The 25,552-nt window shown below is 36.1% G+C and overlaps 1 protein-coding gene across 1 annotated transcript in view; it reads left to right on the top strand.

Moving 5' to 3' along the window:
• LOC141440914 (uncharacterized) overlaps positions 1-25,552 on the top strand; it is a 72,084-nt gene that overhangs the window by 41,579 nt on the left and 4,953 nt on the right. The window contains exons 8-37 of the mRNA XM_074105511.1: positions 1,112-1,354; positions 3,649-3,903; positions 4,320-4,623; positions 5,743-5,882; positions 6,082-6,150; positions 6,233-9,447; positions 9,741-9,748; positions 10,334-10,535; positions 10,915-11,046; positions 11,769-11,973; positions 12,045-12,270; positions 12,365-12,462; positions 12,811-13,008; positions 13,095-13,221; positions 13,317-13,472; positions 13,560-13,738; positions 14,154-14,318; positions 17,775-17,912; positions 17,990-18,157; positions 18,235-18,342; positions 18,433-18,674; positions 19,381-19,433; positions 19,514-19,723; positions 21,067-21,297; positions 21,926-22,032; positions 22,304-22,427; positions 22,851-23,024; positions 23,127-23,254; positions 23,338-23,460; positions 25,044-25,166. Of these exons, the coding sequence (XP_073961612.1) occupies positions 1,112-1,354; positions 3,649-3,903; positions 4,320-4,623; positions 5,743-5,882; positions 6,082-6,150; positions 6,233-9,447; positions 9,741-9,748; positions 10,334-10,535; positions 10,915-11,046; positions 11,769-11,973; positions 12,045-12,270; positions 12,365-12,462; positions 12,811-13,008; positions 13,095-13,221; positions 13,317-13,472; positions 13,560-13,738; positions 14,154-14,318; positions 17,775-17,912; positions 17,990-18,157; positions 18,235-18,342; positions 18,433-18,674; positions 19,381-19,433; positions 19,514-19,723; positions 21,067-21,297; positions 21,926-22,032; positions 22,304-22,427; positions 22,851-23,024; positions 23,127-23,254; positions 23,338-23,460; positions 25,044-25,166 (7,851 nt within the window). The remainder of the gene's footprint in view (positions 1-1,111; positions 1,355-3,648; positions 3,904-4,319; positions 4,624-5,742; positions 5,883-6,081; positions 6,151-6,232; positions 9,448-9,740; positions 9,749-10,333; positions 10,536-10,914; positions 11,047-11,768; positions 11,974-12,044; positions 12,271-12,364; positions 12,463-12,810; positions 13,009-13,094; positions 13,222-13,316; positions 13,473-13,559; positions 13,739-14,153; positions 14,319-17,774; positions 17,913-17,989; positions 18,158-18,234; positions 18,343-18,432; positions 18,675-19,380; positions 19,434-19,513; positions 19,724-21,066; positions 21,298-21,925; positions 22,033-22,303; positions 22,428-22,850; positions 23,025-23,126; positions 23,255-23,337; positions 23,461-25,043; positions 25,167-25,552) is intronic.

Genomic DNA, 25,552 nt, shown 5'->3' with positions numbered 1-25,552 from the left:
TACGTAAAATTCTTAAAATTTTCTTTATTTTAAAGCACTACTTCATAGATTATAATGTAAAGTGAAGAATAATTCTTGATAGTTCGACTGATGTGGTTTTTAGCTCAATTGCTAAATAATTTTAACGATAATAAGTATGATTAATCGTAATCTCATCGCTTCACGATAAGTTGTCGCAAGTCACGCCTGGACGGCAGAAGTTAAAAGCGCTCCCGCTGTCACGGAGACACACGAGTAGATTCTCGGTTTGTATAAATTATTTAGTTAATATGAATACTTATTTTATATATGTTATATATTCGAAAGATCGACTGTAAGGGGGTAACCTTAATTGATTAAAAAAGTAATTGCAATTAAATCAATCACAATTAAATATATTTTCATTTTTTCCTCCTCTGTATTATTTATTAACCGACTTAAAGTTACATTTAATTTTAAAGTGGTGTTAAGTGTGGTAATCTAATCATCTGCTGAAACATTCTGGAATTACTTAAAGACACTTTGTATACCATACCACACTCTTTTACTACCATGAATGTAAATCTACTGTGAGTCCTGTATATGATCATTTTGAGTTTCACAATCACAACTGGTCATCTAGTTTTTCCGCTACTACTACATATTTTTAATACAAACGACAGATGATAAAAATGCATGTTGATACAGGGCTCGCCTCATACCGCGTATACATATTGATTACTTCAAAGCTTGCAAGTTAATTTTGATCAAGTTTCAGTGGTCAGAACAATACAATGACTCTTTATCGTACACCAGAAATAGTAAAAGATACAAAAAAATAGAAAACAGGTACATAGTGAGAGAACTACAAGATAAGCAATAGGCGGCCTTATCGCTTAAGAGATATCTCTTCCAGGCAACCTTGAACTTGAATTTGATGTACATAATTTAAGTAGGATGATGATGCAATGCAAGTTATACAGCAATAAGTACAGTCAAAAAATACTTGTACTTAGAAAAAACGATTTTTTTAACTAAAATGACTGCTTACCGTTTCACTTGACCGTTTTTTCGATTAAACTCATTACGTAGGTACATTCCAAATTTCCATAATTTTATTTTCCTAATGGACTTTTGGGAATTGCCTTTACAGCTCGATGACTTACGCCACGAAAGAAACGGATTAGCGGAAGATCTGGAAGACTGTCAATTGTTGTGCGACAGCAACATGAAAGGCCAACAGGATGAGTTGGTCAAAAAGAGACAACAGCTTGCAGAGCTCCATAAGAAGGTGATGGAATGTCGCTGCAAGTTACCCGTCGACGCCTCGGTGACGGCCAAGCGAACGCCGTCCTTGGCGGCGCTCTGTCGGTGCACACCAGAGGATCAATTCGAGGTGAGTCCATCAAAATCATCTAATTACTTCAATACAGGTCCGTGAAAGATATAAACTAAAGAATATAAAAGAAACTGATAGAGGTTTCCATGCATAATAATATGTAAGTAGTTTTCGTCTTTGTATGATGTAACAAGCGCAATATTGCGCTTGTTATATTACGGTGCTTGAAGAGTTAAGTTAAAGAAATGTGTCACAGTCTTTTCCCGGATGTGCAAAAAAAGATTTTTGGCACCTAAAAGCACGAACCATTTACGATGGGAGTATCCTTCGGATTATTTTTACACGACAATTTTGCTATCATTCGAACTGTATGCACGGTATTACATACACCTACCGCCTACGTCTACACCAATGTTGAATTTTGTTGCTCGAACCTTGTATCAAAGTAAAAACCACACAAATACGAAACGTACACACATCTAAACGTTTCCCGTGACCAATATGATGGTTGCGTTGCGTGTTATATATTTGGCAGAAAGAAAAAGCGCGCGTTACAATTTCCTGCCGCAAGTGCCTCGTGCCTAAATGGGGTTAAAATGGGGGTGAAATTTAAGACTTTCGGTTTCTTACATTAAAGTGTATTCCGGATTAAGGATTTTACCTGTATTCATTTTTATGGCGTCTGCTCACAGCTTCGTCACTTATTGCCTTCTATTTTTCATTGGGTAGTATGTTAGTCACATTTTGTAGATAACAGGTTGTTAACAAAATGATTACCACTTATCTATGTACCCAACAGCATGATTAACAGAAAACTAGCCTTTGCATTTAGTTCGTTTTCGAGCAACAATTATCAACACTTAAACGATCATGTTAGCAAATGTACTGGCGATAAAAGTCACAAATTTTTCATAAAAAAATAAAAGTGTTAAAGGGGATATAAGGACGATCATGAAACCCTAAAGACGAATGCTATACTGTATAGGGCTGAATAACTCTGTAAGATCTAACATTACAAATGCCACAGTGATCATCATGAGGACTGCCACAACTTCTTCGATTATTATTATACTAGTTTATGATCTAGGTCGAAGGGTAAACTTATTGTTATTTACGTAATCAATCACTCATTTTACTTAACGGCTTCGTCGGGATTAACCCCAGGGGTCAATCACGAGTCAGTCTTGACTCAATCTCACCTGATGAAAAGTTCAGATGAGGGTAACGGTTATCTCACCGGTTCAGTAACAGCTTATTTCCTCTAGCCTTGAAGAGCCCTAGGTTGTATTTATCCGGAAATACAGACGATGGAAGCGATGGGGGATGAGATGGAATGGGAAAGACTAAATACATTTATTAACTCTTCTTTGTAACAGGGTGTTAAATTGTATTCATATTTATGGACTTGATTGTACTTAAACTAAATCTACTTATCAATGTCACCGCAAAGCAAACAAAGAATGTGATATGATAAGTGTGAAATGTTAATTAGATAGATTTTCGGAAAGCCTTTCTTTCTTACATCCTGAATTTAGCTGTAGTTTTGTTACTGAAGTTTGTCAAACCATACAAAAATGAACAACCAAGAGTGAGTAGAACTCGCGCACTGAAGATTCCATATAATATATGGAATCTTCAGTGCGCGAGTCTCTTACCATCAGGAGACCCACTTGCTCGTTTGCCACCCAGTCAAATAAAAATAAATATATAATATATATAATACGAGCAAGTGGGTCTCCTGATGGTAAGAGATCACCACCGCCCATAGGCACCTGCAACACCAGGGGGATTGCAGATGTGTTGCCAACCTAGAGGCCTAAGATGGGATACCTCAAGTGCCAATAATTTCACCGGCTGTCATACTCTCCACACCGAAACACAACAGTGCAAGCACTGCTGCTTCACGGCAGGATTAGCGTGCAAGATGGTGGTGATTGCTAATCCGGGCGGACCTTGCACAACACCTGCAAAAATATCTCGACATAATAGGAAATATGACGGAATTTCAGAGAAAAAAAAACTGATATGTAAATATATCAGTATTTTTTAGTAAAGTATATTTAATAATAAACATTGGCAAATCGGATAGTTTCGCAAGAAAAATATGCGCTCCGTCCACCGCGAGCGAAGCTTACATCGATAACCTTCATAGAAGTTCGGTGGAAGCCGATCTACGAGTATGTAAGTACGTTAAACTGAGTAGCTCCGCTCGCAGTGGAAGGTGAGCTTAATCCAGACGGAATGTTTTGGTTCCTATACCTACAACGGGGTAGCACCAACCAACAAATATAACTAAGGATTTTGTAAGTTGTACTAGTAATAACTGCACATTCATTTATTTCCGTTGTCAGGACTCATGCTCGTGCACATCATTGAGGAGTCAGCTACTTTCTAATTTGCTCGCTGATTTATTCGGAGGCTTGCAATCGGAACTTGGGGACACTGGTGCTCAGATGCCATGCCAACTCCTGAAATGCTTGGAAGACAAGCACAATTGGGATCGTACTACGCCAGTTAAAACGAACCTTCGTGATTACTTCTCCAAACTACTACTTGGAGAGCTCGATATCGCCATTGCTACGTCCATAGAAAAATATCACGCCACGGTAAACATCTTTTTAGCACAACAACACGATGACTTGCCAAATAACAGTACTAAAGAGGTCGCACTAAAACTAATTATGTCTTAGTGATAAATTTTCTTTTAAAATCGTTAATAAGTGTTGGTTATTTAAAGATTAATTATTGCTTTTAAAGCCAAAAATCGACGTTGAAGCCATCTGAAATAACACATAAGTAGGCTATATTTTATTTCCACGTGTGCCATGTATAGAGGCAAAACTGCAAGAATCATACAAGATAAATGAACATCAAGATTGAATTCATGGGGATTGCCACGAGATTATAGTAATATCTTGAAATTTCAATTCAAATGTTAGATCGGATGGTTTACGCAGGCAAAGCCACGGGTATAAGCTGGTTGACGTGTATTCTTATTAAATGTAAATAATATTTTTCACAGTGGGTCGGTGCGTCTTGTGCTGACAAACCACTGAAGGCGGATATGCCGTGTGAGTCCATGCATAGCGAAGATTGGCAATCACGCGCGCTTGAGTGCAAAGCGCAAAAGATGGCCACAAAACTAGCTGAGCAGTTGTTCAAGGAGAAAGCGAAAGAACTAGCTCAGCAGGCTCAGGATGTCTTGGCAAAGCAGGGCAAGCCTCCGTGCGAGTGTCATCCTTCGTCTTGTTGCACTTCTCCGCCGAGAATTCAACACACGCAATGTGATTGTGCTTCGGGTAGGGGTTGTGCGCCTAGAGGAGCGGGTAATTTAAATTATTTTATATTATGCTGTTTATAATTTTTACAATCGACTACAGTCTGTTCAATATAGGAATGGACAGAAGGAGAATAGGTTCTTTATAATGCACGCTTTAGGGAGTCATTTAATAAATTGAATTTTTTTGTATACGGTCTAAACTTGATTCTAATTAAAATATCGAAGACGTCAATACTGATTTCCATTATTCATTATCTTACTTTGTCCGGGACTCCGTTCACGTAGAATCCGTTTATTGCTATCCCGCGGGAACTATGCAATTTTCCGGGATAAAAACTAGGATTCTATGTCCTTCACCGGGACTTGTACTATCTGTATACGGAATTTCATCTAAATCGGTTCAGCGTTTAAGACGTGAAGTGGTAGGTAACAAACAAACAAACATACAATCTTTCGCAATTATAATGAATATTAGTGAGATTTGCTGTTTACGAGAACTTTGCTATTTTTCATATAATAATTTACATACAATAAAAAACTTTTCCTATTTTGTTAAAAACAGAAATGTCTTCCTATAAAATACCTAAAGAGGCAGAGGTAAAGAACATTCTGCAAGAAACGGAACGTTTATAATATTGCTGACTCAAGAAATATTCTGTACATTATTTATAGCTTTTAATCGCCAGTTTGGATCAAAATGTGATGACCTTTAATCATATACGAATAGTTAACTTTTCACAACTGCACTGCACCAAATTTCATAAAATTTGGAATTGAAAAATGCTTGCGCTTTATAGCAGAAACTACGAGTAGAATATTTTTAAACAGGGAATGAGATCGGATGAGTCCACGAAACACAGTAATTAAATTATGTATATATATAAATCGAATTTATATTATGTAGAAAATTACGTATGAATATTGTGTTATTTTGTAAGTACATTACGCATTAATCTACTTACGAAGTAAACAAAATTATGACTTCATCATATCACTTATTTTATTCATCATCATCATCATCATTATCATCATCATTATTACGACTTCACAAAAAATATTTAGAACCTCTTCTTCTGTGACCTTCTAGAGTCCAATGTTATCCTGAATGGACTATAATCATGCATGATCGATCACCTATATTTGTAAAATATCTTACTTTTTTTAGCGGTGTACCAATGTCTAGTTAAACCCCCTTTAATTGGTGGCAAGGATACGACGAACAATGAATTAACTCCTCCGAAGTATTTACGTCGTACGCTTGAAGACGTCTCTCAGCTCAGGGTTCAAATTGAAGATCTAAAAAAAGTGGGTATCCTAAGGTCGTATTGCCTAACGTTTCTGACGCTTGCGATCGCAATCAAATGACAGTTTTTGTATGCGAAATCTGTCATTTGATTGCAGTCGCAAGCGTCAGAAACGTTAAGAATACGGCCTCTGTTCTTTGTAATACAAGTCCTAATGATTATGACGTGCATAACCAATCCATGTTTCTTTTTCTGTATAGAATATTATCAAGCGTGAAGATCTTACAACAATGGAAGCAAATATTGTAAAAATGGTTCAGTTTGCTTCTGTAAGTCACTTCACTATATCGATTATACCAAGGAGTTCTTAAATTATAACTTTTAATTTATAAAAAAATCTCATTATTTAAGGTCATAAGTCCAGCTCCTTCTTTGCTGGAAATTCGTGAACCTACTGGGATTATGAAGAAAGATCCTAATTGCCCAAGACCATTTAAAACTGATGGATTAACAAAAAACAGTGGTGTCACTAAATTAACAAATAGAAAAAAATCTTTGGAGCCTGCAACTAATACAAACAAACCTTTTAAACAAGCTTTTAATCAATTTCGGACGAAAGCATCAGGTAAAGATTTTAAGAGACCTACACAGCAATTTGCAGTCAACATGTGTCTTTGCGATGCAAAAACAAAAGTTTCTACTCAAAGTAAGGTGTTCTCACAACCTAAAAGTGGATCTGGATCAACTTGTAAGCAAAGTGTTTCGAGAGACAATGAAAGTAATTTATCAAACAAGAGCCAAGCACAAAATATTAAAGCGGTCACCCCAGAAATTAGTTTTTACGATAAAGCTTCCACCTTGTCCTCATGTACGGAAAAGTGTATTTGTTTTCATAAAAAACCATCAGATATTTCCATAAACAAACTTTTAGAAACTCTAACCAAATGGAGAGATGATTTAGTTGATATACCAGAGAAGCAAAATATCGATAAAAGACCAGAAAATCAAAAGTCTATATTTCAGATAAGTCAACAAATTGTAAGTAACATTCAAGAAAAACCACGTATTAAAATATTGGATGGTAAAAGTATTGAAAACCTAGAATTGTTCAAAGTGAGTAGTCCGAATGTTAAAGCGTTGTGCGACAGTGAAACTTTAACAGATACAATCGAACAAGTTAAAACTTCTGCGAAGTCGAAAATTGAAGTGGAATTACCTGCATTGACTGATTCAGAATATATGGGAGCCATTAATTTAGAGAAAAGTACTGAACATTCATGTGAATGTGAAAAGAATCAAAATGATGGACCTATGTGCTATAAAAATGCTGACAAATTCCCTTTCAAGTGCATTAATTCTAAAAAATGTATGTGCAAAAGTTGCATTTCGACTCCAATATACCTCAAACAAGAAATTGATACGCAAACGGTAATGACTCAAAACTCTTTGCCAATTGAGAGCAGAACAATGCATGATTTCAACGTCAACTTAGACTCCGCGACTCTAACCAAAAACAATCAAAACAGGGACGTTGATGATGTAGCAGTTAGTGTTAAAACTTCTTTGAAGAGTGTTAAATGCTCAGCACTGTTTCAAGATAATATTGAAAACTGTATTAAATGTTTAGGAGTTACTCTTTCAAACGTCACTTCCCAGTCGTCTCTACAAAATCTAAATATCGAACAATCGATGCATAAAATCAATTTACCTGAAAGCGGTAATATTGGTATTTCATACAGTGCATTCCAAGGATCAAATGCTCATAACAAAAATAATGAACATTTTCTTGTTAAAACGAATTGCTTGCACGTTGATAAATTTATAGAAGTTCAGAATTTTAAAAATGATGTCCAGTCAGATGAACCTTGCATTTGTTGTCCAACTTTTGATGTAAATGGTTCAACAGATTTAGAAGTCAACGCTTTTCAATTATTAGAAGAATACTTGAGAGGTAAATTGGATGATTTTAAGCATTCTGTTTGCAAATCGTCTTGTATACCACGCTGTGATGCGGAAAAACTATTCACAGATATTTTACAACGAGTGAAACAACTTATTTTCGATACGACTAATACCGTAACATGTGAATGTGAAGGAAATAGTCAAGTAAAAGGAAGTTGGAAGAGAGCATATAGTTTACTGTACGAATACCTTAGAACTAAAATAGAGCGAGTTAAATGTCAGTGTCAATCCAAAAGTGAAACGAAGGATGATGTAGTTTTACCCAACGTTTTAAATGATATTAGTTATTTAATCGAAAACGATTTTAAACGGCTCCAAGAAATTTGTAAATGTAAAAAAAATAAGCCTAGTAACAAAACAAAGTTAAATACAAATGAGAAAACGAAAGACGCTTTAGATATTGTCATTGATGACTGTAATATGAAAGAAGTGCCTAAAATTATTGAATTAAACTGTACTCCGACGACAGATATATATAGTAATGGTGAGTCCCCACAGAAAGATATAATTGAACCCGAGAATCTTTCTTCGTTAATACACAGCGTATCAGCTCAAGTGTCACCGTATCATTCTATGGAAACGAAGTCATGTAATGCCATGGAAAAAAACAATATGTACACAGAAGTGCAAACAATGGAGGAAAATATTAAAATTGTAACTATAGATGGTTTCAATAATACAAAAAGCGTTAGTGACTGCTGCGATAAAACTAAAAATGTCAGTAAAGGCTCACACCCAAATTTTGTAGAATTGATAGAGAACAATGATAATTCATTGGATGAACTAAAAATTTTGCAAAAGGAAACCGATTTATTTCCTACCCGTAAGCCTTTATGTGTAAGTAACAAAGAAAGTGCTATCCAAATGGAAATAGAACGAATATTTGGTGACCAACAGGAAATGAATAGAGTGAATAAAAAAGCTCGGAATGCTTCCTTGTCGTATATCGGGTACACAATGAACTGCTGTTGTGACACGGCCTTAGGTTGCGTTTGTACAAAATCGACAGTTAGGGCACAAAACGATAGACTCAAAATAAAAGATATTTGGAAAACGTATATGAAAAATAATACTATCTCTCATAATGTATCTTATATGTTGGATAACACACCTGATAAACTGTCGAAGACTGTCAATTACGTCGAGATCAGAGAAGGTTTTTATCCAAAGCTTGCATACGAATATGAATCAATTCATAGAGCTAAAAGTAATGTATGTCAATCTGAAATAAATACCAATAGTGAAAAAGATATTATTTTAAAAGAATCCAAAGAAAGCGTTAGTATGTCGCATGTAACCACGAACACAACAGGACGAAAGCGAAAGCCAAAATCTGATACCTCTCTTGATTGTAGTGACTATTTTACAACACCAAGCAGACGCAAATCTGAACGGTTTAGTGTTATAAAACAAAACAAAAAATGTGAATTATTTTATCCAAAGGAATCTTTCATACAATTTGACGATAGCGATACAGCACTGATTGACAATACGGCTAATACTTCAGACTCTAGCACGGTAAACTGCGATTGCAAAATGGTCCCTATTTGTCACGTAAAAATGCTTGTGGAAAACATTGAAGATAAATTGGCTAACGCTCAATGCACATGTGATTCTTTAAGTTCCAAAGTTTGTCCTGTTCATTCCCAAAGAGAGATTTACTAGTCTGCTACAAAAATGGTGATATAACTTTCATGTAATTGGTAACAAATAAAATAGCATTTTTTACTGAACTTTTATTTCTTTTTGAGTTTTTCATCTGCATCTTCCTACATGGAATTAGTAAAAAACAAATTATATAACTATGTTACACAAAAAAATATTACTATGTTTTTTTCTATAAACTAGGTAGCAATTAAAACATGCTTCTTGATGCAGTCCATAAAGTGGAATCTAAGTTCTAAAAGTTGGTCTTTACCAACTTGTCTTAGGTAGTTCATTTGTATTTTTATGGCAGTTCCTACTGTTAGACAGGTATTGTTTTTACCAATATTTAGAGTTTTGGCACTTAGATTCCACTTTATGGACTGCGCCAAGAAGCATGTTTCAATCGCTACCTAGTTTATAGAAACTTAATGTAACACACTTAAGAAAGTGATGGTAATAAGCTTCGTCGATAAGGGCCGGTCGAGAGGTTTAAAATCAAAGTTTAGATTTCGAATATTAGAGAGGTGCATCTTCGATAAAAAAAAATCGTCTCCTTTACTATATGGCTAAGTTATTAACCCTCTGCGTTAGAGACGACGAGGCCGATGACAAGTATAATTTGGGACTCGTCCGGTTAAACTAGAACATGTCATATATTCGACTACGCCTGATAATGCATCATATTGATAAGTAATCAAATTAAAATGCGATATCAACTCATATAAATCGTGTCGTCGATTAGTAAGCTACGATCTCCTACTTTATATGTAGCGCTTTACGCACTTCCATATCGCATTAATATATTTAAAATAATAATTTCTAATAGCATACTACAAATTAAAAGTTTAATAACAATAAGTTATATATCAAGTGATTTTTGTGAAAGTGATGTAAGCATATGATTGAAAATGGATAATTTAAAAGAAATACCGAAAGATGTAGCAGCGGAGAAGAAAAGAAGTAAACCCAACATTATCTCACAAATTTTCATATGCTGGGTTTGTCCGGTGCTTTTCAAAGGAAACAGGAGGGATGTGGAAGAAGATGACCTGATTGTACCAGGAAAAAAATATGACTCTATCAGACAGGGTACGATGTTCGAACGGTATGTATTCAAGCTGCATAATAAGTAACTTTACAAAGCACTTCATTATTTGAGTATGCCAAGCGAATACTATTAATTCTACTGCTTTGCTCGCATGTTGTTAGTATATTTCTGCAATAATAGAGGTATAATTAACGAATGTCTTTAAAAAAATATTGAACCCTACGTCACTCAAATCGTTATTTTATTATTTCGAAGTTTCATTACTTTTTTTTACATCCCTATTCTAGCCTTTCACAAAGTATTTTTTGAATCATAGATCTGGCCTTTTCTATGGGTTGAAGACATTTTACAGTACTAACTTTATTGCATAAGATTATCGTATTAATTAGAGTGTATTTCTGTAACATTTAATTGTGATTTCACTTGTTTCTTCAAGCTATTGGTTCGTGGAGTACGAAAAAGCGATGGCAGAAAACAGGAATCCGTCTCTATGGGGAGCCTTGTGGCGGGCCTACTGGGTGGCTTATTTGCCCGGCGCCATATATCTCTCAATTAATGCTGCAGCGAGGTAAAGCTACTTTTGTTGCGCGTAAAAGTTTACGTACTTGTACAATTATTATTATATTATTATAATTATTATAAGTTTTCTATCAGATATTTCACAGTTGGTTGGGTTCTTTAATTGTCTGTTTCATTGGTTGTAATATCTGTGTGCTTTTTCATAGCAAAGGCCTCTTCCAAATGACTCCACTTTTCTCTTTCTCTGGCTAGTGCTGTCCAAGTACCACCCGCCACTGCTTTAATTTCGTTGTACAATAGTAAAAGATTAATGTTTAAAAACCTGTAGATTGCTACCCGAATAAGAATTGCGCTGATACCCATTCTATTTGTCCATCTGCAGAGTGGAACTTCTAAATCACTTCCATTGCATATCCGTAAGAAATACGTGCTAATAAATAAGTATTTAATTTACGAGTAATTATTAGGATTGTCTTGTAAAGTTAGCATAGCAGCAAAAGTGAATGATGGTTGACATATTTACTTTGGCTGCAGAGTCGTGTGGAAGTCATTTTGAGCTCCGTGACCTTTCATCTATTTCTGCTGCTAACTTTACGAGTAAAAAATTCACAACGCATTTTTTTAGTAAACTAAATAATACTCGTAATGTAAATTTTAGTACATTTTATTCACTGATTATTAAAATCAGACATAAATTGCGATAACGGTGCAAATCTCTCAATCAACCTTGCGATAATTACCTCTGATATTCTTAAATAACAACGTTTTCAGAACGCTCCAGCCTTTGCTGTTCACTCAGCTGTTATCTTATTGGTCCGCCGACGCAACCATTAGCCAGGCTGAAGCTGGCTACTACGCTTTTGGGATGTTAGGTCTGAATTTCATCGGAATGATGTGCCAACATCACAACACCCTCTTCGTCAACCGTTTTAGTTTAAAAGTCAAAGTGGCATGTACGTCACTTCTATACAGAAAGGTATTGTCTGATTTTATCATCAAACGGTAAACTTCACATAAGTACTTTTTAAAACCAGTTTTATGTTTTAGCTGCTACGCATGAACCAAGTGTCTCTAGGTGACATCGCTGCTGGTAAGCTGGTGAATCTGATGTCAAACGACATAGCCAGGTTCGATTATTCGTTCATGTTCCTACACCAGCTATGGCTCATTCCTGTTCAGGCAGCCGTCGTGCTTTACTTCTTATACGTCGCTGCTGGCTGGGCCCCCTTTGTTGGACTGTTTGGTGTAGTCATACTTATCTTACCAATCCAAGGTACGTAAATACTAACAATATGTAGGTACGTACTTACTGTATAATGTTTACTGTCACTGAGAATTAAAATGTAAACATTATAATGTTTTTACAGCTGGTCTTACAAAATTAACCGCTGTTGTCAGACGTAAAACTGCCGGAAGAACTGATAAGAGAATTAAATTAATGAGTGAAATTATTAACGGGATTCAGGTTGGTTCTTAACTTATATATTTATGAATATTTTCATCCAACTGAAGGCCATGAGCATAACTTTTTGATTGATATAAAAATAATCCTACGTTGTGAGATATATTTTAACGCGAGAGTGCATAAAACATATTATTTTTACCGAATAAGTAGTGAAACAATGAAGTTCAAATAGAGACGGACTGCCACTACTTTACCAAATGTCCTCATCAGCGGGTTTCTTACGAGGAGAGTTTTTTGGGAATTTGTAAACTTAACGTTAGAGATATCCGTTGCATAACATAACTAATGTAATTCGCTCTTAAAGTAACTTTTAAAGTAGGTAGCTGCTAGTTTTATGGTAATTTCCAGGTCATAAAGATGTATGCGTGGGAAATCCCATTCCAAGCAGTAGTGAAAGCGGCTCGGTCGTATGAAATGCGTTCCGTGAAAAGGTCCATGTTGATTCGCAGCGTTTTCCTCGGATTCATGCTGTTTACGGAGAGGAGTATTTTGTTCTTTACCATATTGACGCTAATTCTCACAGGATCTATGATTACAGCCACGACGGTATGTACATTGGAAATATAAATTGAAATGAAACGTTTATAAGGTCTTTATCATTTTTCAAACTTAATTTTCATGTTGTTTTACAGATTTATCCTATTCAGCAGTACTTTTCTATCATTCAGATGAATTTGACACTTATACTTCCATTCGCTATTGCCAGTCTTTCTGAAATGATGGTGTCTTTAGAACGTATTCAGGAATTCTTAGTTATGGGTAATTGAACATTTATTTTTATTCAGTTATTAATGCTGTATGTTAATGTTCAACGTGTGTTGAGCTTACAACTACTTAAATTAATTTAATTACAGAGGAAAGAGAAGATTTAGCCATTTTACCTGGAAAGGAAAATGGAACCAAACCGCCGGTGACGTTCAAAAACTCGAAACAAGGACACGATTTGCCAAGTGTCATTGTGTCCAAAAAGTACTCTAAGAGTGACGAATTCGGAAATGGGACCCTGCCCGGTAATCTAATGATTTAATTAAATGTTGATTGAGGATATTAAGAAACTTGGTAGTGGTATTTTGATATTAAAGAAGTTGTTTTTTTAGTGACAGTCGACGTTGCCAGGCGTCCATCCGTAGCAGGGGACTATATAGTGGAACTCGCAAACGTCGCTGCTTCTTGGACAAACTCTAATAAATCAGAGGAAATGACGCTCAACAATTTGTCAATGAGAATCCGTAAGGGCAAGCTTTGTGCTATTATAGGCCCCGTAGGATCTGGAAAAGTAAGTCGTCAAACCTGTATCAACGTTTTACGTGTTTGAACACTCAGGATATTTTTTAAATTTAATCAGCGTACTCAAGAAATTATTAACAAAGTATAAAATTTCACATCGAAAATACAAACTGGACACCTTTGTCCAGTGGTGGTGTACTGGTATAGCACGTGGTACGGAATGCCGAGGATCTGGGTTCGATTCCCAGCGCTGGTCTTATTTTTCTGGTTTTTCTATGCATCTATATTTCTGTTTGTATTTTCGATATGGGTTTTACGGGATGACCGTAAAAGTAACAAAAATAATAATTTGGAATTGAAATAAAAAATGCAAAAAAGATTCCAAAAAACCAATCATAAAAAATTTAATGTCAGATCTACGAATATTTTCAATAAATTTTAATAATAATATTGTGTGATTTTAGTCGTCCCTGTTACAAGTATTGCTGAAGGAATTACCTTTGTCCCGCGGAAGCGTACAAGTCAAAGGACGAATTTCATACGCGTGTCAAGAGTCATGGTTGTTCCCAGCCACTGTCCGTGAAAATATATTGTTTGGTCTACCCTACGATGTTAACAAGTATAAAGAGGTAAGAAAAGAGTACAAAACATTCTACTTCGATAAGATTTATTAATAGTGGGAAATCCAGGGGAGAGGCCTTTGTCCATCAGTGGGACATTACAGGCTAATAGAAAAAAAAAGATTTTTAAAAAGTAAAAAAATTGTTTTGAGCTATGTCAATGAATCATGAATGCTATTTGTGTTATGTTATGATACTCGTAATGAATATTATGATTTCTGATGCACAGTGAGTTAGGTTAAGTGTTAGGTTAAGCTTATGCGTAATGTAATAAATATCATGGGACACTTGACACCAATTGGCCTAGTCCCAAACTAAGCAAAGCTTGTACTGTGGATACTAGGCAACTTATAAACATACTTATATAGATAAATACATACTTAATTATATATAATACATTCAAAAGCCAAGAGCAAACATTCGTATTATTCATACAAATGTCAGCCCCTGACGGGAATCGCACCCGGGACCCGGGACCTCAAGCTTCGTATGGTTTATGTCAATCCAATTTATAGACTCCATTAACCCCACCACAGATATTTAATGATACCTAAAACCTTTTGCAAAATAATTAATCTGATCAGTAAATCGGTTAATTTATTAATTGAATAGATGAAAGTATTTTTGTCTATTTTATTATTTACAATACTTGTTTTAATTCCAAAAACTATTTATTCAATTATAAAAGCAGTAGGTATTTTTTTTTTAATTTTTAGTTCAATAAATAATAATCGCTTAATCAATCGAATATTAATCGATTTTTAAAATGATAAATTTACCACCATCTCTGCGTTAGTCTATGCTACTGCAGATTATACACGAGGTACACGAGTTTCATTCAAGAAATAACGTCAGATTTTGACGAAGATTTTTCATATGAAAATTAAATAATGAAATCAAGTGAATTTTGGTGAAAAAAGTGATTAGACGTCTAGTTAAAAGACACGAATTATAGATAAATGTGTTATTGATTCGATCCAGTGGGTATTATACAAGATAGTTTACACAAGAATTTTGATTAAATCGGTTTGTTTACACTTTCCATAAATTGGATTGGCATAACGTATAGTCAGTTTCTCTCACCACTCGGCCACCCGGTTGTCCAATATTTATTTTTTTCGAGGAGAACTCAAATCTAGTAGCCTTAAGTAATGTTATCAGATAAAAGTGATGGAAATAGTCAAGATAAGCTTGTTTGTACGGATATAAATAATGTGTTTATTGTCTTCATTGGTTTCATGAGTCAAAAACGATGGGTACGGTAGACTCGAACGAAATGCACATCAAATTGAAGAGCGTAAAAAATTATTCAATCCGAGTCGACAACTTGTAGGCGGAAAATTCGGATTATCGAGTATTTTCAATATAAACTTGAATAAATTACTGTATATAATGGCGTTGCGAAGTAAACATGTCAATCAAAGTCATCACATCAAAATGGCGTTAGTGTCACGTCTTCACGTGTCACAGGTGTCACAGGTTTGCATTTCGTTCTCCATTGTGACCTTTTAAGGGCCCCACACACGGTACGATTCGTCGATTTTCATCAGATCGATCGTACAGACGAATCGTACCGTATAAGGGGCCCTTTAGGTCTAATTTCTTTGATTATGAGACAGAGACATCATAGTTATTTGGGCAAGTAAGATTTAGCAGAACTATCTACTCGTGAAATACCGAAAGCTGTGAAAGTAGGTACGTTTGTGATAATTATTAAGGCTTGGGAATATACTTCAGATTTTTGGATAAGTACGACAGTCTTTTCAGTGGCAAAAATTTTTTTTCAAACATATTATTATGAGTCTACATTTTACCCGAGCGAAGCCGGGTTTTTATCTAGTAGTAATATATTTCAGAACAGTATTTTTAATGAAATAGTGGGAAAATGTGAGAATTCTATTTGTACAATCACCTGCATTAATATCTGCCACAGCGGAGCGTGCAAAAATATCTGTCACGCCCTACCGGCCCTAGAAATAGAGTCCTCTCAAAATTAAGCTCGCTTCGGTTTGGTGCTGGAGACTGGTCCACATTAGGCCGGTTTCTTTTTTAAATTGAAGTACTAATTAGGTAATTTACCATTGCAACATTGTTATATATATTATATTTAGGTACGTACAACTACGAACAAATAACAAATCAGGAATTGTAACTGCATTATAAAAATGGACACTGTGTCCTAAGTGTGTCCTGCGCTAAAGTGCGCATGCGCGTCATTTAATTTTGATTGTCATTTATTTTGCATTTGCTAGTTTAGTGAGCTCACGTCAAATTTTCGATTTTTTGATTGTGAACAGCTCTAAATTATCATGCCAACGTCTGTTATGAAATGGTGCGGGAACAATGCAAAATTAAAATGTCCAGGGATTACTTTCCACTAGTAGTAAGCAGTCGCAAAATTAGATTTATATTCAAAAATGTTCAAATACATTATCAGTTGGAGATGGTCAGTATTATGCAAAATCAAGTCTGTGGTATATGGCTCACATAATGGAAATGACAGTTTCCTCACCCCTCTTAATATTTTATTCTTTCCTGTATCGCCCAAACAATAGGTACAAACAGTCTTTATATTATTCACGATTTTTAGTGTGAATAATATATAAGATACAATAGTTTAATATCAACTGCTCATCATCTTTTACGAAAGATTGCTTTTTTCGATGCAGAGACGTTTATTATTCAAGAGTCCTGGTGCTTCACCACCCTTTCCATTTCACCATATGCATTACGAGGAGCATACATTGCTTAGCAACCGTGTTAAAATAATTAAACCCGTGAAATACTTGTTATTGAGTAGTACCTAACTCCAGTGGTGAACTGTGGTCTTCACTTGTCTTTATCATTAGTTCCACTTCATCAAATGATGATATTCAAGAGCAAATGCACGAGTTACTACTAAATATGTCCAAATTACCATAGGTGTCCGTACAATATTTGAAGAGTCCCCTCGATTACCTTAGGATCCAATCATCAGATCTTGGTTTTGTGCCTATGGGACTTAATTAGAGGTATTCCTATACGAAAGAATTTTTTTTCAAATCGGTTCGTAGTGACGGAGCTTTGAGGTAACAACCAAAAAATACAACCGCATTCATAACCTCCTCCTTTTTCTTTAAGTCGCTTATAAAACAAGCTGTCATTATCAATATATGACACGTCATTGAAACGTTACATGTAAGAAGTGATGCGTCTGAACGCCAGTTGTCTAAGTAATTTATGCATCTGACTTGCATCACGCGAGCCAACCAATGTTTTTGAATTTTAACCAATCAACAAGCACGTCTATTTGCAACCTTGTAATTGATGCATATTTGAATCATAAGTCGTTTTGGGTTTAGGTATGGCCACTTTTTGTGTGCAATTTGTTCTGAGATACGCTTCCTGACTTATTATTTATTCGTAGACCTACAATAAAAAGCCTTACCATTTACATATTGTACCAAGTTGCTTTTCATGGTTCAGGTATGCAAGGTGTGCTGTTTGCAGCCAGATTTCAAACAGTTTCCCTATGGCGATCTCTCGTTAGTGGGCGAGCGAGGTGTTTCTCTCTCGGGAGGGCAGAAAGCACGCATCAACTTAGCCAGGTCTATTTATCGCGACGTAAGTTTTACACTATGCAATTCATTATCCGCTACGTTAAATGATGCCAGCATTAAATCATCCTTACTTATTTTCAGGCGGATATATATTTGTTGGACGACCCGTTATCCGCTGTAGATGCGAATGTGGGTAGGCGGTTATTTGAAGACTGCATCAAGGGGTACCTGCGCGGGCGCACCGTCATCCTCGTCACGCATCAGATCCACTTCCTGAAGGCTGCCGACACCATCGTTATTTTGAATGACGTAATTAAATTATATTTTCATTGTTTCCAACCAATCGCACGACATCATCATACTAATTAAATATATTTAATTTTCAGGGGGCTGTTGAAAATATTGGAACTTATGATGAACTAAGCAAATCTGGAAATGAATTTTCCCTACTCCTGACTAAAGATGAAAGCGTGCCCGATGATGATGGTGCTAAGGTATATAAATAAATAAATATATTTCTTGTGTTACATAATGTGTTGCCTAGAATTATGTTTTTTGATAGGATAAGATTTGTTAAATTCCAGGTTGTAAAGAGACCATCAATGAAACGTGGAATTTCGAGGATATCAACTAAGAGTGAAGACAGTGAGGTAGAAAAGGAGCAAATCCAGGAGGCGGAAGAGAGGGCTAAGGGTAGCTTGAAGTGGTCGGTGCTGTGGTCATACTTGCGCTCCGTGGAGTCGTGGTGTCTCGTGCTCACCACCGTCGTGGCGCTGCTGCTCACACAGGGCGCGGCCACCGGTGCCGACTACTGGCTCAGTCTTTGGTAAAAATAACCAAACTTTTTATTCAACTTCGTCTCACGTCTATTCAACGACACAACTGAACTTTAATCGTTCTATTAGAGCTTACTTTGTAACGGAACGGATAGGAATCCGATATAATTGCACGTTACTTTTCAACCATAATGTACCTAATTGTCTCATATCTCGTATACTCAGCAGCATAAAGTTTGGCCCACGCTACATACAAAATTACCTATTTCTGCATACAGTTGAGGGCCCGATTTTTTGCCGCTCATTATACATACAGGGTATCTCTGACCACGGGGCTTTATATTCAAGATTCAATTCTACTCACGAAACTAAGCTACTTTTGTTTTGTAACATTTTATTTTAAATTTTGATCATTTATTGATCCTCAAAGTTTAATTGTTAAATCAGTGTATCGAACATGGCGGTGTTATCGTTGTCTCTTGATATTGGGGCCTTAAGATAATTTTTGACACTTATTTGACATCTCTAAGATAAATATTTATCAATGTGCCGTCAATTTAGTATTGTATCGCATACATTGAAAATAACATTTAATTAGTATGAAAAAAAAAACAGTGGTCATATTTTTAAAAAGTAGCAGAACAAAAGTAGCGCAGTTATGCGACTAGAATCGAACCCTGGATTTAAAGCCAGGGTCAGATTGGATTCAATGGTCAGAGACTCCCTGTATACTTAATGCAAAAAAATATGTCGCAGGACCAACCAGGTAGATCAATACGAGCAGGGACTGCCGGAAGAAGAAGAACCTGGTGAGTTTGCCTATGTTTTGCGTTTTGCTAATAACTCTGCCAGTTACAGGTGTCTTTAATTGAACGTTTCTTCCTTTTAGATCCCGGTTGGAACACTGAAGTTGGATTCTTCCAAACTTGGCAATTCCTCACGACGTACGGCGGTTTGATATTGGGCGTCATTGTGATCTTGCATGCTAGAATTTACCTCTTCGTCGTCATGACAGCGCGAGCCTCTAGAAATCTACACGATCTCGTGTTTAAAAATCTCATCAATGCGCTAATGAGATTCTTCGATACCAACCCATCGGGTGCGTATTTTTTTATAGTAATAAAAAAAACCTTTTTTAATTCCATCTAATGGAAGCTATTGGTTCGCCAATAAACGCGAGTAATAGTAGATTGTACACCAAGGGGATAAAGCACTGTATTATGTCACGGACTTAACGTAACGAAGGACTCCATATTTAACTCCCGAGCGTAGTGAGGAAATTAAGAAATAATTAAGGAATTAAGATGGGAGTCCTGAGAGCAGTGAAGAATTTAAGCGCGCCCAAGGCAAAATCAGTTTTATCTCCGAGGAGTATACTCTACTTTTTTCACCTTTTGCAACATTGTGCTTTAAGGGGCGTAAGAAGGGGATTACTAACGAGAGTCATTAGAAGCCCGACACCTAAGTAAAAGTACTATTTCATCACACTTGCTCGTCAATGATGTTATTTCATGCCTGTATACTAAAGGACAATGGCCTCAATAGTTCCCGCGGGAATTATGGATTCACGTATAGGGTTTCTTCTCAAGGGAGTTACTAATTTCTAATGATACATAATTGGCACAGTAAATTACAAGTAAAGTATTTTTTCCTTCGACTTCTCTGGGAGTAGATTATTAACAATGCCTAAGGAGTCTAATTTAATGGACTCGGGAGTCAAATCATCACTTTCGTCACTCGACGACATTTTCATAATGTTTTATCTTCGTTTGCAGTTTTGATACTTACAATTGCAGCGTATTGAATGAAACACTCGCGGCTTTTGTTTTAAGTATTTGATTTTTTTTCGCTCCGCTTGCCGTGGCGTGACCAGCTCGATTTTCGAATAAGTTCGATTTTCAAATAAATTCGGCGCAGCGCAGGCCGCCCGCGTTGTACGGGTTGTACACCGTGCGATTTTGAAGAAATTAGACTTTAAACGCTTAACAATAAGAACTATGAGAGTGAGAATCACATTACTAACCAACGGTTTATAATGATATTCAGTACAACATTACACCCCGGCGAAAGCCAAGGGCTATAATGATTTAGTTTGAGAAAGGTTTGCATGATATATTATAAGGCATTGTCGAGCAGGTGGTGTGAAAAGTATTTTTTTTTCTCCAAGAGACTTTCACAGAGGGCAAGAGAGATTTTAATTTGGAACAAGAATGATTAGTGTTCTGTGACACAAACGAAGACACCTAATAGTGATATTGTATGAATAACGTTACTGGCAGGTCAAAGGAGGCTGGTTGACCTGTGCCTGTGCGCTATCTAAATAAGAATAAAAAAACACATTCAAAACAACTCGCTGCGATTTGAATATTGCTAATTGTACTGCTAATGAATGCGTGAGCGTTTTTATGAGTCAGAAAAATAAATTGGGTTGAAAATTTCCAGGACGTGTATTGAATCGATTCTCGAAGGATTTGGGTGCGATGGATGAGATGTTACCAAGGGCGTTGTTGGAGACCATCCAGATGTACTTGTCCATGGCCAGCATCCTCGTGTTGAATGCGCTAGCGCTTCCCTGGACGCTCATACCGACCGCAGTCCTGGTCTTTATCTTTGTCTTCCTCCTGAAATGGTACCTGAACGCGGCGCAAGCTGTGAAGAGATTAGAAAGTACAAGTGAGTACGTGTGAGCATAATCATGTGACACGCACTTTGCAGTAGGTATAAGTAAGGTGACCCGGGGCTATTGTGGTTGGGGGGGATATTGTATCTGAGCCGTCTGATGGCGTCCTTACGACGTCATGCTCGCCATGTTCATGTGTGTTGTATGAAGACAGTCGTCTGGCGAACACAACGTAAAATGGCCGAGAAGAACATGGCGTCGTAAGGACGCCTTCAGACGGCTCAGATACAATATCCCCCCCAGCTACAATAGCCCCGGGTCACCTTACCTATACCAACTTGAAAAAAGTTCCTCAGCTAGACTTTCCATAAGTATTTCTTACTCAAATCAGTATGTCCAGTAGTTGAGAGGACGACTATGCTAAAGTCTAGTATTTCTCGTTTTTTTTACACACGTTTCATTCTTGGTTTAGTTTCTGGTCTTCTTGGTCTACTTACGAGTATTGTGATCTTAATTGATATTTTATTTGGTGTTACCATGTTTCTGGGTTAATATAAAATCACATCAATGAACAATAGGCTGTATCAAAACCTGATTTCTGGGGCATATTTCTTGGTATTCAATAAGTTTTTAATGTGAAAAACAGCATTCGAAATTGTATCCTAAATATTTTTTTAACAGCAAAGAGTCCGGTCTTCGGCATGATTACCTCTACGATATCAGGATTGTCAACGATAAGAAGTTCCGGTTCAGAAAAACGACTTAACGCGATATTTGATGCAGCACAGGTATATATTATCTTCTATCTCTAATATATAAAATTCTCATGCCACAGTGTTTGTGACCAAAAACGGTTTGACCGATTTTTATGCCATTTTTTGTGTAGGTATGTATATTTGGTAGGCCTGAGAATGGGACGTAAACTATTTTTCATACTTCTACGCGGATGGAGTTGCAGGCAACAGCTAATAATTTATAAATCATATAAATAGGACTACTACTATTAAATATGATAACATATAATGCTGTAAAATAAATATTTTTCTTTTATTTTTCTAGGATCTTCATTCAAGTGCATTTTATACCTTCATGGGCGGGTCAGCCGCATTCGGACTGTATTTGGATTTCCTCTGTCTCGTGTACCTTGGCACAATTATGTCTATTTTCCTATTCGTTGATTTTGGTAAATATAATTGCTTAATACAACATGCAAGTAGAGTTAATTTTCAACTAAGAAGTCTAACGAATACAATAAATGTTCCTTTAAAAGCCATTTATATTGTCACTCAAGTAAAAACACCAACCAAAGTGTGCTAACCCTTCATTTTACGTGGCGATGTTATAGCTTTTTCACCTTACTTTGGGAAGCGGTTAACAATATTAACCTTTTCACCGCCACAAAACAAACGAAATGACGTGCTCTGTACGCCACGGAAAAACCAGCGACAAATCAACTTGATTTTTAATTCCATTGCAGAAGGATTAATTTTGAGTTGAATGTTGGTCATGTATAGATGTCCGTGACGTGTGAGGCATTCCATTGGCTATCAGGACTAGATGATTGGGTGGTGAAGAGAAGAAGTTAAAGTAAAACTTTAACTTCCAGGTGACATGATCCCCGTCGGCAGCGTGGGTCTCGCTGTCAGCCAGTCAATGGTGCTTACTATGATGTTGCAAATGGCTGCCCGGTTCACAGCTGATTTCTTGGCACAGATGACTTCCGTCGAGAGGGTGATAGAGTACAGTGAGCTACCAAAGGAAGACAATATGTACGAGGGATGTAAGTACAGACATATGAATAGTCATGAAATCTTACAAGAACCTATAAATTCACATTAATACTAAGTACAAACACAATTTTACATTCTTATTTTGCCTGTAGCAATTGAAGCACCACCTGCTTGGCCGAAGCAAGGACAAGTTAATTTCGAAGAAGTCTTCATGAAATATGGACCCGAAGATCCACCAGTATTGAACAATTTAACATTCCAGATTAACAGTGGCTGGAAGGTCAGTTAATGAAAGCCATAAAACAATCAATAAAAATAAATATCACTCACATTTTGAAACCTTTGACGACGTTCTTATTTCAGGTGGGCGTTGTGGGCAGAACAGGAGCCGGAAAGTCGTCGTTGATTTCAGCTCTTTTTCAACTTTACAATATTGAGGGCAGAATCAAAATAGATGGGGTTGATATTAAGAATTTGTCGAAAACGGTAAAGTGGAGCTACATTAACTTGTGCATTTTAACCTCAATTGACAAAGCTCAGCCAGTATGACAATTATACTGTTCTAATCATACCGTAAAACGGGGTGAGTAGGGATTGTGGGGGAAGAGGGATGCGAATCCAAAATTTCTTTTTTCAGTAGCGTTAATACTTACGTTAATTTTCGGGCTCAGGTTGCTCTTAAAGAAATTTAATTATATTTTTAGACATATTATTTCTTCTTTTTCTTCAACACTAAGTTGCCAAATCATACAATTTTAAAACACAAATTGATTGTCATAGTTGATGCTCGAAAGCAGCGGATTTTTGTTTGAATTAAACTTCGTTTTTATGTGAAATTTGCCAAAGTAAGTGTTCATCAACCTTTCGGTTATCGTTTATATACTTACGAGGCTTATTGAAAACAGAAAAACATAAGTTATATTTTCTTTATTCAACCGCATTTGAGGATTTTTATGGGGTAAGTAGACATGTATTGAGGGGTGAGTTGATATGACAACGGGGACAGTTGGGTCATGAATGGGGAGAGTTGGTGTTACGAACGGGGTGTACCGGGATGATAGTGGGGGAGTTGGTGTTTGTAGTTCAGGGTTGTCAATTTACATGAGTAGGTAGTTAAAAGTGACAAATGATAAAATGGTAAATATTATTTTAAAAAATATTGTAGTATCGGAGGAGTTGAAGTAATTGCAAATTTACTTTCTGCGATCCTTTTTTCGTGTTTTGGTTGATTTTTCAGAGGATAACATGGAAATACAAATACAGACAGACGTTATTTTAGACAGATGGTGCATTTTTCTTTCACCTTATTAATTCCATATAATACCAAAGTAATTAAAACAAATGATCTAAAAAACTATACGTCATAAAAATAAAGGTCACAAATTACAGAAAACATTAAATTGTTTTATGTACGATCATAAATAAAACATAATTTTGCTACATAAATAAAATATTCTCTTGACAAGTCAAGCTATTGTCATAATCCGAAAGTGTCAACCCTAGCAATTTTCCCATCTCACCCCATTGCTATCCCTTCTAACCCTAACTACGGGGTGAGATGGGATTGCTTTCTATTATGTGTTCATCGTTGAAACTATGAAATGAAAAAACAAATTATCAATGACAAACTAAAATTCATACATTCGGAACACTTTTTTTATATACAAATCAATGTGTCACATATCAAAATAGATTTTTATCCAGGTTTGAACTTCGATTTCGTCCCTACTCACCCCGTTTTACGGTAATTCGATACCTCCTACGTATACTGGTACAAGTGACAAATTTCTGATTTTTAGTTTTTTGCAATTTTGTGATTAATATTTCCTTATGTACCTACCACAAAAAATTTGCACGGATATTCCTATTAGTTTTGGAAATAAAGTGACGTATATGAATGCATCTAACACCGTTTTGCTAATCGGTGCAACGTATACTGAGGCAACCGACATGCACCACTATACGCGGCACCGATATTCCGATTTATGTATAAGTACTCCATACATCTATCGAAGTAAATTAAAAAAGTAAGTGGCAAAACATAATCAGAAAACTATTTATATTTTCAGGGATTGAGATCAAAAATATCCATTATTCCTCAAGAACCAGTGCTGTTCTCCGCGACGCTTCGATACAATCTAGATCCATTTGACACGTACAGCGATGATGAAATCTGGAGAGCTTTAGAGCAGGTATTATTATAAAAGAGATAAAATATTGTATATAGCTCATCCAACAGAACATGGACACAATCGCTTTGTGACGATTGTACAAAAAGTGATTCAAAGTTATCAAACCGTAAATTTAAAATCTAAAACTTGTTTTCTTGTAAATATGTCATTATTCTACTGGATGAGCGATATAGTCAAGATGGAGCGTATATGTGATTTAAACGTTACGAGAGTAAGTGAATTGACCCTTTTCCAGGCTTTTTCCGTGGTTCTACAATTTTCAAATGCAATTGCATTATAATAAGGGGGCAAAATATGTATAGGATAATGGTTTTTTTGTGTGCACGGTGATTTATATGATGTTTGATGCGATCCTTTTCTTTATCTCACCCTAGGAGGGGTCTTTC

The sequence above is a fragment of the Choristoneura fumiferana genome, chromosome Z (assembly GCF_025370935.1).
Source record: "Choristoneura fumiferana chromosome Z, NRCan_CFum_1, whole genome shotgun sequence".
NCBI lineage: Eukaryota > Metazoa > Arthropoda > Insecta > Lepidoptera > Tortricidae > Choristoneura > Choristoneura fumiferana.
Note: the sequence above shows the minus strand (reverse complement) of the source record. Positions and strands in the feature narration are given on the sequence as shown.